We start from the raw sequence: 15748 nt of genomic DNA, 5'->3' as shown, positions 1-15748 counted from the left end.
CAACCCGCCAATGACGGCTTGTAGAAGCGCTCATATTTACGCATTTCTTCCGACAAAAGTTCTTAAATCTGATCCGTTCTCTCGTTTTAATAATGGCGACGCTCTGAAAACGCAGAAGCATAAACTAGGCTTGAATAAACCCTCCAACAGGAATTCAATTTCTCCCTCAATAAACTTTTTGGTTAAATGCGAACACCGCGTTCAGCCGCGGCTTTTCAAAAGATTGTGAGAGAGCGCAAACGACTTTGAGAAACACAATGAACTCTCCTCAACAGAAAGCTACCAGAGGAACCTTGAGGAGAAGATTTGTTATCGTGGCCGAGGTCAGAGGTGAACTTTGGCACTCTGCATTGTGGAACTTTCTTTTGCTTCCCTGTTTACCCGACGGCGCCGCGAGCCGACAATAAATCACTAAATCACTTCTTCGACTTCGCTTCGCAGCGTGCAGACGTTTCCTTCCCCTCCACGGGCGCCGCCTCCTCCTCTTCCTCCTCCTCCTCCTCCTCCTCCTCCCTCTCCACGTCCCCGCTGTCCTCCGCTGTGCGAGGTAAAGAAGGCGCTTCTAGGCCGGTGGATGGATGTCTGCTTCACAAACAGCCCCCCCCCCCCCCCCCCCCCGGATCCATATCTCCAGACCTCGGGGCCTAATCAAACAGACTGACTGTACAACAGGGGGGGGGTCGATAGCTGCTTAATTACTAACGAGGGTACCGACAACAGCCATCGCACTGTTTCCCCGGCTGACGTGATTAAGGGCCCGCCCGAAGGGAGAGGGGGGCGGCAATTAGGGCGAGGAGGCGGGGAGGCGGGGAGCAAACCAGCTTCTTATTCTTCTCCTCTCTTTCTTCGTCCAACACTTTGTCCTCCGCTGAGGCATCAGGATCATCAGTCGGTGTCATGCGCTGACATCGCTGGGCTTCGTTATACCCCCTCCCCCCCCCTCCCGACTCGCACCCCCCTCGGCTTCGCTGGCGGCTGCCATGTTTAACGACCCTCCTCCTCTTCCTCCTCCTGGCGTATCCGGCGCTCAGTGGGCACAGCGTGAGGTGTGGGGAAACACTCAATTTCTGTAATGGCTTGAAATGGAGTAAATATCACTCCCCCCCCCCCCCTCACCCCCGCCTCCCCCCTGTGCATTTGTTACTCGTTCAAGCCCCGTTATCACTTGCTGCCTAATTTCCTGGTGCACTGACAAAGGCAGAGGGCGTTTCCATGGAGAGGGAACCCTTGCGGTTTTTCATGCTTCTCTCAACTTGGCACTCTTCATTTCACAGCAATTATACTGAGTCATTCCACACGTTCTGCCACAGGACTCCAGGGAAGGACCTTTCAGCTAATTGCTTTCAAATGGAAATAAAAAATAATCACACGGATACTTTGTCAGAACCACTCCTGCCCGTAGCAGAATTTGGAACGGGCAAATTGATGCGGGATTCCTTCTAATGCCCCATTTACGTCCTGACAACTTTCGCCCTAAACATCTGGATCTGTGACGTCTTCCTCCTGCTAACAGAGGTTTCTCTATTCAGGAGACGACATGAAGATCAGCCCCGAAGATAAGGTCAACAGGCTCACAATGCTAACGCGCTAATGTAGCAAGTGTTAAAAGCAAACGCCCGCCTGGCCGTAACCGAGGCGTAAAACACACTCGGCGACCATCGTGCGCCGAGCGGCTGTTCTCTTTATCCAGCGGCGGCGGTGGCGGGTTGACGTGCGGTGGGAGGACGGCGAGTGGAGAGGAGGCCTCTCAGAAGATCTCTGAGTCAGAGCGAGTGGGGTGGCTGTGGGATATTATTAGGGAGGTGCGCCTCCCGCGCTGCTACCACTGAAATAAACGCGGCCCGCCGCCGCCTCACCGCGAGGAAACCTGTTCGCCGCAGATTAACAAAGATTCACAAAAGTCAGGAATATGGACTTGAATCTTTGTTTGACATTCAATGCTGTGAATTCTATTCAGAGTTAAGTCACCTGAAGCGGCTACAATATAAAACAGAACGCGTTGTAAAAGAGGCCCAACGGGAGGTCTACTTTTCTATTCTCCTTAATTCCTCTTCTGACTCTGTATTATCTCATGTGAAACAGCCACGCTGCACTTAATCTCTGGTTTAAATGCACTTAAATAAATGATTGAATGTATGGAGCGGCAAGCGGAATGTCACTGATGAGCTCCTTTTTGAAGCTTTGTGTGAAAACAGAAAGGCGGAGAGGAAAATGTTAATGAATTGTCTGAGGAGTAGGAGATCAGAGGAGCCAAACGCATTTCATATCACACCTAAAGACCTGGCATTTAATTAAAGTGGCCTGAAAAATGGCTGCCTGGTTGGCTGACAACAGTTTCTCTTGAAGCAAATTAAAGAAATCAATTACTGCCGCGTGAAAAGTGTAATGCCAGCACACCGGACCCCCCCCCCCCCCGGCCTCACGTTGAGACAGCGCGCCGAGGGGGGATGAGGGGGGCGCCACATGTGACGGGCTCGGGCCACGCAGTTTATCGCCTCCACCTGTTACGGGCTGACGGACAAACGCTGGAATGAAGCCGCAAATCAGCCCGAGTCCTCCTCCTCCACTCGGCTTACTCATTCTCTGTCACCCACGCCCCCCCCCCCCCACCACCACGTTACCGTGGAGCCCACACCGTGACTAACTGCACGCCCTGAATATACATCCCATCCCGGGGAAAACTAAAAGATGGAGGGGGGGGGCTTCTTTTCACCACCATATCAAAGTAGAAATCAGTGGTAGAAGGTGAGAAAGAACGTTCGTCTGCTCTGCGAACACTCCTGTGCCCCCCCCCCCCCCCCCCCCCACACCAGTACAAGAGCTACTGGTAAGAATACGCTCTGACTTTTTAAGTCAACACATGTGAAACTTCCTCACTTTACAAACCGGACGAAATAGAAATACCGTATTATGAAAAGAGTCAGATTTGAATATTGCCACAAAAGGTTGATAACTTTGCAGGTTCAGATTGGAGGTAAAATCAACTTGTTTGTGCTCAGAGCCTGTATATATAATATATATATATATATATATATATATATATATATATATATATATAATCTACATTTATGGCATCTTCTACGCATCAGCCTTCAGCCGATCATTAACCGGATTCCCTTTTTTTTTCTGGTGTACCACTGACCAAAGGTCTGGTGAAGAGAAACCAGGGAAGAAGCGTGATATTTGGGGAAAGCTGGTACGCTGCAGGTTATCCGCTGTGGGAGCTGCTTTATTACAGCAACGTGTGCCGTCACAGTGCTGCCGCTCCGTGTTTGTGCGCTCAGCTACGTACACTGAGCCGCTCGGGCGGAACTGACTGCCACCCTCTCTAAATGTTAATCTCATTGTTATCAAATCAACGCGGGACTCATAACAGCTGCATTCACATATAGACTTTGTCCAAGGATACAGACAGACACTCAAGGTCGCTTTGGGTATAAATCTACTTTGATTAAGTGCTGACACGGACATTAGATAGTCAATAGCAATAGAGGTGAATGAAATTCATTTTTAAAAACATACCCCCCTCCCCACCCCTTGTGTGGGTTCACTTGACTCTGGATCTCTTTGGTGCTGCCGGCAGAACTTCTGAAGTACAAAGAGTCAGCGGTTCGTCCAACATAACTGCCGACGGTTTGGCAAAAAGAATTAATCATATCTCCGTTTAAAAAAGTAAAAGAAAGTTCACCGGGAATAAAACATGGTTCCAGGATGAAGTGTGAAAACACCTGAAACGTGAGTTTATTTCCAGTCCGATCGATATTACGATCCGTGTTTAATTTCTGCGCTGCTATCGGATAAGAAGAGGACAGAGGCTGATAATAAGCTGCTCGTTTTGTTTGCTCTCACAGACACAGTCGGGAGTTCACGAGTGGTTTCTGTGTCTGAAGCTTGCAGGTCTGTGATTAATGTTTAAAATCCAAAACTGCATTCAGAAAAACTAATAGACTTGTGTTCTGTCTTTTTGTTGTTGAGATTGTTGTTCTAAAAAGGCTATAGATCATCTGTAGAGATGGGTTCAAAAGTTGTCAGCATTGACTAACATCAGAAAAACTGTAAAACCTTAAATAAAAGGTGCTAGAAGAGAGAAATGTTTTTCCTTCAGTAATAATGCAGAGTGATGGAATGCTTCTGGCCTTGTGGTCCGGGGTTCCTGCAGTGGGCGCGTATGGGCAACAGGGGGTGCTAAAGGAAGACGCCCCCGTGGAGGCTCAGGGCCGGACTCAGAGGGTCACTGATGTCAGAAGTGTGTCTGAGTTCCTGGGAGCACAGATCGGTGACGGAGAACCGGTCCAGTCGTGCCGGTGGTGAGGATGGTGGGGAGGCCAATGAATATGAACGAGGTAAATGAAAGTTGATGAGTGTTATGCCTTATCTCCATAACGATTGGACCGTTCCCTTGAACTTCTGCCAAGGACGCACACACACAGAAGACATTTGAAGAGTTAGCTTGTGTAGCAACAGGGTGGACGTTGGTAAAGTTATATGACACGAACGAGGGGATGATCAGAGCTGGAACAGGGAGGGGGGTCATGGCAATATAAGAATACAAAACCCTAAATGCATATTTTAACAATATCCTGAAGCTAAAACACACAAAGCAGTTATTAAAATGAATCTGTCTATTAGGGGTCTCTTCTTCCCGGGAGATACGCACTCTCATTTTCCTCTTCATTTTCCAGTGTCAGATCCATCATGTGCCATCCCGACTCAAGGTGAAACCCATCAAAGTGTCATTCCTCCGGAGTGGGTGATTCACATGAATCTCCGGCACGCGGACGGCCGGGAGACAAACAGAAAGACGGTATCAACAAGCGACTTGGGGGGGGGGGGGGGGGGCAAACAAGCCCCGATGCCCGGAGAGATTAATCTGCTTTTACTGCCGGTCCTCAAGAGCAAAACGAACACAACAACTCCCAGTCGTAAAAAAGAATCTGCTCGTAAACACACCAGCCGGCCGGCCGAGATAGAGTCGCTCCAATCTGAGGGATAAGATACGCTGGGGAAGCGGGGGGTGGGCGGGGGGGGGGACTTTGCTCGGAGGCGGTTGGCCTCGGGAGCCCTCGGGCGGGATGCCGAGGGGGTGGATCGTTCCCCGTGAATGCAGTCGCGGGCCGAGTCCGGTTGCAGAGTCAGTCGAGATGTGGCGATTGCACGCGTCGGCCATCCTGTGGGCCGCCGGCCTGGGCCTCCTCGGGGCCCCCGCCGGCCTGGGAGCCCCAGCCAAAGCGCCGAGGCAGAAGGTGCTGCTAGTCTCCTTCGATGGGTTCCGGTGGGACTACGACCGGCGCGCGGACACGCCGAACCTGGACCGCATGGCCCAGGACGGGGTCAAAGCGCTGTACGTCACCCCGCCTTACCTCACCATCACCAGTCCCACGCACTTCACCCTCCTGACAGGTAAGGGGTGCATATTCTGATGGTCGGCGGCGGGGGGGGGGTCTGAGTGTCATGGCATGAAACTGCTCTTGAGTTTACTTTGCTGGGATTGAAAGAAGGCTAAAAAGCCGCCGTGGTGAAAAAGGAATTAGTTGTAATTGAATGTCTCAGGGTCCAACGGCTTTTATAGCGGAGTAAGATAATTACGCTTGGATGAGTGAGGGAAGAAGACGCTGCTCCCGCTTCTTATTTTAACTCTCAAATCATCAGTGGCAGCTAAAAGGAATTTAACTTCCTTGAAATTAAATTCCTCTAATCTCCAAAGTTGGTCATGAGACCTTGTCCAAAGGCGTCACGCCACTCAGCCCGTTGAGTTGATAGAATTTGTTTAAATGTGGACGTTGTCACGCTGCGGATGACAGTTCCTCCTCCGCGCAGGCCGCTACATTGAGAACCACGGCGTGGTCCACAACATGTGGTTCAACACCAGCACCCTGGAGAAGAGACCCTATTACCAGACCCAGTTTGTGAACGAGTGGTGGGACAACGGCAGCCTGCCGATCTGGATCACCGCGCAGAAACAGGTCTTCATGCTACTATTGCTGCAAATTGTCTTTTTGTTTTTTGCCGTTGTAACTGCATGCCGTTAAAACCCGTTCGGTTTCACCCGCATGCCGAACCGATCGACCCCTCGTGCGTGCTGCGTGACGACGGTGTGTCTCTTCCCCCGCCCCCCTCCAGGGCCTGAAAGCCGGCTCTCTTCACTTTCCCGGCACGGCCTCCAGTTACCAGGGCCAGGTTGCCATGGTGCAGGAGGTGGAGCCGCCGCTCTACAACTACAACAACGAGACGGCGTGGCGGGAGAACACGGACAAGGTGATGGGCTGGTTCCGAGACCAGGACCTGGACTTTGTGTCCCTGTACTTCGGCGAGCCGGACGGCACCGGCCACAGGTTTGGCCCGGACTCCCCGCAGATCCGGGCCGTGGTGGAGCAGGTGGACCGGACGGTGGGCTACCTGCGGCACTCGGCCGACCGCCACGGGCTGACCGGGCGCCTCAACATCATCATCACGTCCGACCACGGCATGAGCACGGTGTACCGGAACGGCCTGGTGGAGGACATCACCCTGTCCCGGATACCGGGCTTCTCCTTCAGCGACCTGGCCTTCCACCTGGTGGACTACGGCCCCTCCGGGATGCTGCTGCCCAAGCCGGGCCTCCTGGAGAAGGTGTACGGCGCCCTGAAGGGGGCCCACCCGCACCTCCACGTCTTCAAGAAGGAGGAGTTGCCGGAGCGCCTCCACTTTGCCAACAACGACCGGATCCTCCCCATCGTGCTTTGGGCCGACGCCGGATACGTGATAAACGGGGTGAGGCTTTAGTTGTAGTAGTAGTAGTAGTACCAGTAATAGTTGCAGTAGTACCAGTAATAGTAGTAGTAGTTGCAGTAGTAGTAGCAGTATTATTAGTACTAGGCCTCGTAGGGAGCCGGTTATGAAGGACGATTGACTCAAAGTTTACTTTGCCCATATATGTTCACACTTAGTCGACTTATCATTTTCTTTCTTTTCTTTATAATTATTATTTTCACTTTATGAAAACTATAAATTCCCGACAGCTGGCCACATAGACACAGCGTCACAGTGGTACAAATAGCATACTTGGCTACGCAGAGCTAACAATAGAGGACGGCCTTAATCCAGTCCCTTTGATCCCAGCCTGTGCTACAGAGCAATGCCTCCTGATTTAGAGTGGAATTTAAACCGTTGGGTTGAAGGAGGAATCCAGCAGTGACCGACAAGCTGGAGAGTTTGAAGCCACGAGCTTTATTCCCCCGTGCAGACCCCACCATCAGCTTCAAAGCATCAGTAAAATGAGGAAGCATTCAAAGGCAGTGAGTGGCATCCGGGGCCGTTTTTGGTTAGGAAACGGAAATATAACTACCGGGAAATAAGAATCGTTGTCCTTTATTCCGCCATCTTGCGACGGTAGCCTGGAATGGACAAACACCCACTGGCGTTTAGAGGGGGACGTACTTCTGATCGAGCTTCACTGCTACGTCCTCCACTTGGGACCTTTGCCCGCTGACATTGGGATTACGACCCAGCAAACTGATTAAAAGGAAATCAGATGACAAGCACTGATTCGCCGATATGGATAAACAGCCTTTACAAGCAGTCCAGTTTATTCTGGAAATGTCCCCGAGGCTCGACGGCAGAGAAGCTTAAACTGCAAGAAATGATGAAACCGGACTCTTTTCTGCCAGAAATAATGAGTTAAATTTGAATCTCAGTACATTAGAATTTCAATCAAGTGGATTTGCACGTCCTCGGGATAATCCCGGCCCGGCTGATGACATGCGCAGCTCTCCAATGTTCATTCATTCGTGCCTTGAAAAATCCTTAATTAGTGTTTTCACGTGCCTCCGCCGGGCCGGTACCTCTGCATCTGAACACCAGATCCCAGCTTCATTTATAGAATAAATAACTGAAATGCTAAACACCGAGGAACTAATCAGCCGCGTGAGTCCGCTGATAAAAACAGGTTATCTGAGGTTTATGGGATCACGACTGTGTTATCTGACGCGTTCTTCGCTCCCTTTACAGCCACTCAAACTCCTTTTAGTCGGATCTCAGAGCAGGATAAGCAAGCCGAGGCGTTACATAACCGCCACGACGAGGGTAGCCTGCACACGGATATTTTTAGCACTCCCTGCTGGCAATAAACCGAATATTTACCACAAAGTCATCAAAAGAACGTGTGCGTTCATGTGCTGTGAAGATGTTTATTTTGGAGCTGGGTAAACAATGTGGTGGATAGGAGCAACAAGGAGATTACACTCCTTCTCTTGGACGACACCTCCCTCTGCTGACAGAATGAGAGCAGGCCCGCGGGCTCGTGAACTTCACCACGCGACGGGACCTCGCAAAACCGGGTCACGCTCCACGTCTTCCCCTCTGTGTCTTCGCAGTACTTCCCCGTTCAGTTCAACAAGGGCGAGCACGGCTTCGACAACCAAGAGATGGACATGAAGCCCTTCTTCAGGGCGGTGGGCCCGGCGTTCCGCAGGAACCTGGAGGTGGGGCCCTTTGAGACGGTGAACATCTACCCCTTAATGTGTCACATCCTGGGCATCGAGCCGGAGGTCAACGACGGCCACCTGGACGCCACCAAGCACATGCTGGTCGCCAGCGCCACCTCTCAGCGTGAGTTTCCCCTGTGGCCATTCGTGTTTCCTTCATCTACTGGACGGGCCTACGCAGCAATGAAGTGACTCAAATAATCTGCGTACCGACCACGAAGAGAAGGGAACAAGTAAAGAAACTACAAAGATACACAAAATGAAAACAAAGGGACACAAAATAACCTCAAAGAGACAAAAAACAATTACAAGGAGACACATAAGAACCTTGAAGAGACATAAAATGACTACAAATTGACATCAAATAAGAGCCGGAAAGATGACAAATATGGCAAAACAACTTCAAAGAGACGATGAAGGATCTTAAAGAAACACAAAATAACATTAAAGAGACATAAATAAGAGACCCATAACCTCAAAGAGACACAAAATGACTATAAAGGGATGCAAAAAACTGACAGACACAAAATGTGTCCCCACATACATAAAACAAACAAAAAGGATAAATAATGACAGCTCAATTCCATATTACTGTAAATGAAACAACATACTAAATCACCTCAAAGAAACAAGAAGACAAAAAAGATCTCAAAGTGACACAAAACAGCCCCAAAAAAACACAGAAAGACACATGTATACAAATATTGTTTGTACTGAAAGAAATCATATTTTGGTGCTGTAGTGAGACTGAGAGATGAATCAGTAGTAAAGAAGTTATTGTATAGAACTTTAAAGCGGTTACAGCGCCACCGTGTGGTCACAAACCAGAATCAGAAAAACAACACAAGTCCTAATTTTTGGGTGGAACCATGGTTTGGACATTTCGGGGGACCGGGGGGGAGGTAGGGGGACGCTAGTGCATTAACTATGTATTAATGCACGGGATAATTTAATACAAGCTTTCTAAAAACAAACGTTTTTCGGTTGCAGGAGTGGACTACCTCCCAAACGTCTTCATTGGATTTGCTGCCGTCGCTGGATTTCTTGTTTTAGTTTTTATAGCAATGACGTCCTGCAAAATAATCCAGAAGCAACGCGGGAATAAAGGGTAACGGCTGAATAATGAAGGCTGTTCTTACATGTCATTACTGGTTCTATTTGAATGGATGTACATATTTTATTCAGATGCTAATTGTACTTTTTAGTCGCATGTCGATATTCCCACTATTCACACATGTAAAAACAAAAACCGCTGTTTGGCTGAGTTATTATTCTTTTGTGTTTCAGAAGTTCAGAACATCTTCCAGAAAAGGAAAAGACTCTACAGACCTCATTGTGATCATCAGGAGAACAAATGGCGCTAACTGATCTTTAGGGATTATCTTTCATATTTTAATGCACTCAATTTAAAAAATATATATTATTTGTTGTAAGAAACGTTGAAAACAAATTAACAGAATTTGATCATCAAAATAACTGAACAGTTAATTTGTGTTGTATATATAACATATGTATAATACTGTGTCTGTTTTAGTACATATTGTAATTACATTTTTTCTTATCCAGTGTCTGAATACTGTGACAACAGTGAAACTAGGTGTGTTTGCAGTGAGAATAAAGCATCGATTATCTGAACACGTGCACGACTCTACTTTCACTCATACATGAATAAAGCGCTTCGATCAGAGGACGGTGGCCGCCAAGGGACACGTTAATGAAACCGCGTTCACATTTGCCCGCCTCTCTTTGAGTAGTCTTCAAGAGCAAGACACTTCCGGTTTCAACTTTCAAAATAACACTGTCCAGGGCAGTGTTATTTCCCAAAGATGCTATGGTGTGGATTCCTGTAATATTATATATATTACTAAGAACGTTAGTTTAATAACGTTTACTTTTAACTATTATATTATGTTAATAACTATTTTTCATGCATGTTATACTGGCATTCACGTCAAGATGATTGAATGAGGCACAAATACCAAAACATTCAAATCAATCTGTGACAGCGGTCTTTCCTAAAACAGATAATTTCAGCTCAAAGGCATCATTAATATTTACTTTATAACATATACATACTCACATCAATATTACGATTTAAATAGAAGTTACTTGTCGAAATAGAGAGATGAGAGCGGAGTGTTTCTCAATTTGTATGTTTATAGTTAATAGTATTGAAGCTATTTCTCAAGGTTTATTGTAAAAAATATGCATTAAATAACGGTCTACAATAAGTTAAATACAAGATGTAAATGTATCTTAGTTAATCTACATTTGTTTTTTCTATTTCCAATCCTTCTGTCAAAACTATTTCAAAGAGTCAGAATGACTCTCAAATGATCGATGACACACATTAAACTATCACTTTTTTTTTCATTATAAAAAAATTGTGTGTAGCTTTACTTTGAAGGCCCCGGGCCGCGGACATCCGGTGCGCGCGGCGCGTGACTGCGGGAGGTGCACGCGCCTCCTCCCGCCGGATAAAGGAGAGCAGGTCGGGCAGGAGGCAGACATGGAGGAGCTGAGTGCCGTCGGAGAGCAGGTCTTTGATGCGGAATGCATCCTGAACAAGCGGCTGAAGAAGGTCAGACCGGGGACCGGGGACCGGGGACCGGGACCGGGACCGGGGGTGGGGGGGGGCGGCTTCTTCTTGTTGTTGTTTTCTCCTCTTCTTCTTCGTCTAACGGCCGCTTCCCGACGTCCCTTGTTTTTGTTTTGTTTTTCCTTTCAGGGAAAGTTGGAGTTTCTGGTGAAGTGGAGAGGCTGGTCGTCCAAGTGAGTACAAGAAAACAACAACAACCCCCCCGCCCTCGTCCTTGCCCCCCTCCCACTCTGTTTATTTATCAATAATCCGTCCGATCCACCAAGTCCGCACGACAACAACGACGCGACGTCGTCACGTCGCGTTTTTCTGGAGAACTGTTTTAATTCTTCTCTCTTTTGTTCGTGACGCTCACATTCTGGAAGTTTCCCCACGCGGAGGCGGATTTATTTTAAACCTGTTATTTATACAACATTTGATGCAACAATAGTTGTGTTTTATAGCCCCCCCCCTCCCCCCCGTAAACAAGTTAAACTCCTCCGTCTGATCAACCGGCGGTTTGCGCCGTTGATCGATCCGTTAAATGACGAAGTGGGTCTTTGCCTTTCTGCTGCACATTGTTGCTGTAATCCTCCATCAATGCCGCCGCTGCCTGCCAGCTCCTCGCTTTCTGCTGGAACCACATCCTTTGTGTGTGTGCGTGCGCGCGTGCGCGCGGGCGGAGGGCGGTGGGGGTCGGTTCAACCGCCCCGCTGATCAGAATGGGGCCTTTTCAACAAGTGATGAGGAGAAAAGAAGGTCCCTTACAAAAGGCCCGCGGTGGAGGACCAACTAAAACCGACCAGTTCAGCCAACAGCAAGGATCCTAACAGCACTTTATTTTGAAAGGGGAACCTCCCCTCACCTCTGGGTGTGATTTGTTGTGGTCACTTTCAGATAAGCTGCATACAGCCGATTTTAGTCCTCTTCCTCCTCTGATGCCTTCAAAGGTCTCAGCGAGTCCTTTAGCCACAGAACCACCAGGTGGACGTCGATCACTTACCTGGACGTCTCTCCGGCTTCAGTTTATAAAGCCTCGCTCCATAAAGTCACATAGGAATATTTAATTGTCCGGTTTAAACTGATTTATTTCTGCTTCGCTCTTATTAAATTCAGCCCTTTTATTCCAATACTTCAACGTGGAGGAACAACGTTTTATTTTGAAATCGTTTTTACATAAAAAGGACCACTGGCGGCTGAGAGGAGATTTAATGTGACGCGCTTCTTCCTTCTCGTGCTTTTTATTGCAGACACAACAGCTGGGAGCCCCAAGAGAACATCCTGGACCCCCGTCTGCTGGCTGCCTTCAACAGGAAGTGAGGATGAGCTTCACACCAATCTTCTCTTAATATTCCATGTTCTTCATGTAATAATCATACTGAACGCAGAACATTTGTAGGAGGAAAGCGTGTGAGAAGAACATTAGTTGATGAATATTACCTCCACTACTAATATTCCACACTTGTTCTTTGTTTGTTTCAAAGAGAGCAAGAGAAGGAGCTTCTGATACTTAAGAAGGGGAAGCGGCCGAGAGGACGGCCGCGGAAAATTCTAGTGAGTCGAACCCGAAGTCACTAAATGAATTCTGAATATAATGAATTCAGACCTCGGTGCTAATGTTGCTTTTTCATTCAGGAAAACGTTCCCGACGCCCCGAAGTCCAGCAGCTCTTCATCTGGCTCCTCATCGTCCTCAGACTCCTCCTCCTCATGCTCCTCAGACTCCTCCTCCTCGGATGAAGACGAGGACGACGACCGCATGGCTCTGGCGCCGCCGGGGGTCCGGACCCGAGACCTCCACCCCGTCCCCCAGAAGAAGGCGCAGATTCTCGTGGCCAAACCGGAGCTCGCCAAAAAGAGGAGCCGCAGGCCCCCGTCGCCCGAGGCCAGAGAGCTCCAGCAGGGGAGGGGCCCCCGCAAGGGGCCCAGAGACGCCGAGCTTCCCGGCGCCATCAAGAAGCCCGTTAACCCGGCGGGCTTCACCTTCATGGGGTTCCACCGGGGCACCCCCCGGGACGCGGCGGCCGGTCCGACCAGGGGCTCTCCGGGTCCGGGGGGGTCCGTTAAACACTGTGTGCGGTCGGTGCAGCCCGCCCCCCTTTCCCTGAGCAGGCCCGTCCCGAGCAGGAGCCTCGGCGAGGGCAAGCTGCCCGTCTCCGGCGGGACGGACACGGATCCGAAAGCGTCCGCAGGGAAATCGAAAGGGGTGGCCGCGTTGAATTTAAATACCCCCAAACACCCCGCTCAAGGAACCGCCTATCACTCGCCGAGCCCCCCCACGGGACAAAAAAAGCCCCCGCCCAACAACGCGCCTGCCGGTCAATGCCCCGGCCCTCCGCCGCTGAACCTCCAGGGCAGACGGGCGCAGAGCGGGGGCGTGGCCGGGGGCCCGAGGTCTGCCGCCCACCCGGCGAGGCAAACCCCCGTCTTGCAGAACCAGGAGTACAATCCCGCCAAAGGCCCGGCGGCGCCCGGCAGGCTTCAGACCAGGAAGAGCCAGCCGGGGGCCGACAAGGTCAAAGAGGCCACCGGGACCCCGACCCCCCGGGTCCAAGCCCGGCTGGAGCCCAGCGGCGCGCTGACGGAGGTCCCGACCCCGCTGGAGAGGTCGGAGGGCAAGAAGGCCAAGATGAACGACATGAGCACGGGCGAGGACGAGAGCTGCTCCGACTCTGACCAGGACCCCCCCTACGTGGTCGGGGGGGTTCGTGCCGTCGCCTCCCAGAACCTGAACCAGGACTGGAAGCCCACGCGGAGCCTCATAGAACACGTGTTCGTCACGGACGTCACCGCCAACCTGGTCACGGTCACGGTGAAGGAGTCGCCGACCAGCGTGGGCTTCTTCATGCACCACTACTGATGGGGGGGGGGCTTTAAAGCAGACATTGGGGTTCGGTTTCTGAAGGAATGGGTTAAATAAACGTGGGCTGGAGAATTCCTGAGCAATGAGTCCGGGGCGGCGGGGGGGGGGGGGGTCACATGTGCTTCATCTCTTCTATTTTTTTAGTAAAAAAAAAAAAAAAGTTTAGGTTTGAAAAAAAGAAAAAGGACAACGGTCAGTTATTGTGTTTAACTTATTACTCGTGCCTACAAGTTGTTGTAAATGGACGAGGAGGAATCTTCAGGTCCTGGAGATGAAATAACTTATTGATCTGTGTGCTTCCGATCGGAGGGATGTCGCTGTGAGCTTTTCTTCTCGTTTCTCTCGTAGCGTTTGGAGTCAGTACCTCGTTCTGTGTGTCTCCGGCGGCAGCAAACGCCGCCGCGCCGTTAACGCGCCTTAGAGGGGGAAAACGTTTCCTTCCACAGTGGTTTCCAGAAGGAGCATTTCGGGGGGGTCGGATACACACAAACACCTGGTGCTCGGATAAGACTCAAGGGGCAGAAGGACCCTCACAGGCGTCCTGGATCTTTATCCCACGTCGTTCCTGTTTGGCCACAAAGCACTTGGACTGAACTCTTCATCCTCGACCACACGGACGTTTCCTGAAGAGACGTCAGGGAGCTCATGAGAGTAGTGGACGCTTCTTCTTCCTGTCAGTCCAATCACAACGTCACACTGATGGAGCCTTAAGATGATCTTTTGTTTTTTATAAATGTGTTTCTCTTGTTTTTTAGCTCTACTAACCATCTCAATGAAACTTTCTACTTTACAATCTATTTATTTGAGCTCCAGAGCCTTTCAGGGTAGGACGTGTCAGCAATCCTTGTATTGTGCCAGTTGTCACGTCGACTAATAAATGGTGCAAAAAGCCTTTCGTCCAACTCCTCCTTTGGGTTTTTAAATATGAAATAAGTACAATGAATCCATTTTGTCACTAGAATGAACGAGCTTTATATGTATGATGTAACTTCATCCTGGTGGACGTTTGTGAGAAATGATCATAACGGAGTTTGAGCCCTTGTGAGGTCACAGTGAACCGTTCTAATCTAATCATGAAGAGTTGATGGAGAGGACTTTCATTGCAGCTGTTGCTGTGACATGTGGTGCTTGTGAGAATGGACCCCGAGGAAGATTCTCTGGTTCTTCAATGTGATGATCTGCTTTTCTCTTAATATGCCTATAAGTGCTGATGTGTGCCGATTAGAAGTTCCCTGTCAGATGCTGGATGTCATGTCTCCTCTGCATGAGTGTGGATCTCCTCCACGAGGTGGACGGGACGGGACAGGACGACCACCAGGTGGCGCTGCTGCTCTGGAAGCCTCTCAATTAGCCAGACGCATAGAATCTGTTGGTCCCCACAGAGGACTCGTTCTGAGAGCTGTTCTACCTCCTCAGCTTCCGTTCTGTGTTCCTCACAGCTCACAGGAGGAATGCCCATGTCCAACGTTTCCTGCCCGTCACACACGTTACATTCCTTTTGATTTGAGGGGGGGGGGCTAAGGTGTCGGAGTGCAGAACACGCACTTTGGTCCACCAGTTTTCCCATCATGCGTTTCGCTGCCAGCACCAAACCGCTGGCTTGTATCGATCTTTTAACAGCTGCTTCCTCACTGGTGCAGTGATGCATGACGCGTAACCACGGCGACCAGAAAAGTCGCTGTTTACACACTGAATCACTTTAGGTGTTTTCAACTGTTTGGACTAAAACCGTTTAATTTTATTGGCAGCTCGAGGCCAAAAATGTGTTCAATTTACTGTGTGATGGCATTTAACCGTAGTAGTACTACTACAATATTATTCTGACATAATCTACACAGGGAGTACT

General features: G+C 49.6%; 2 protein-coding genes across 3 annotated transcripts; both read left to right on the top strand.

Annotated features, from left to right (window-relative positions):
• The first annotated feature begins 5043 nt into the window (after positions 1-5043).
• Positions 5044-10097, top strand: LOC120828337 (ectonucleotide pyrophosphatase/phosphodiesterase family member 7). Its single transcript, XM_040191869.2, has 6 exons — positions 5044-5400; positions 5818-5963; positions 6121-6750; positions 8352-8586; positions 9453-9570; positions 9750-10097. Exons 1-6 carry the CDS (start codon positions 5073-5075, stop codon positions 9799-9801), a joined length of 1509 nt encoding a protein of 502 aa, XP_040047803.2. The 5' UTR covers positions 5044-5072; the 3' UTR covers positions 9802-10097.
• Positions 10098-10867: 770 nt separating this feature from the next.
• Positions 10868-14794, top strand: cbx2 (chromobox homolog 2 (Drosophila Pc class)). 2 transcript variants are annotated; one of them, XM_040191868.2, is made up of 5 exons: positions 10868-11043; positions 11191-11234; positions 12291-12356; positions 12525-12594; positions 12676-14794. In XM_040191868.2, exons 1-5 carry the CDS (start codon positions 10972-10974, stop codon positions 13897-13899), a joined length of 1476 nt encoding a protein of 491 aa, XP_040047802.2. In that variant the 5' UTR covers positions 10868-10971; the 3' UTR covers positions 13900-14794. The 2 variants fall into 2 exon arrangements, with proteins under 2 accessions (XP_040047802.2, XP_077940306.1); XM_078084180.1 differs by having other exon boundaries at positions 10938-11043; positions 12291-12406.
• The last annotated feature ends 954 nt before the right edge of the window (positions 14795-15748 follow it).

Source organism: Gasterosteus aculeatus, chromosome 11, assembly GCF_964276395.1.
Source record: "Gasterosteus aculeatus chromosome 11, fGasAcu3.hap1.1, whole genome shotgun sequence".
Lineage (NCBI taxonomy): Eukaryota > Metazoa > Chordata > Actinopteri > Perciformes > Gasterosteidae > Gasterosteus > Gasterosteus aculeatus.
Note: the sequence above shows the minus strand (reverse complement) of the source record. Positions and strands in the feature narration are given on the sequence as shown.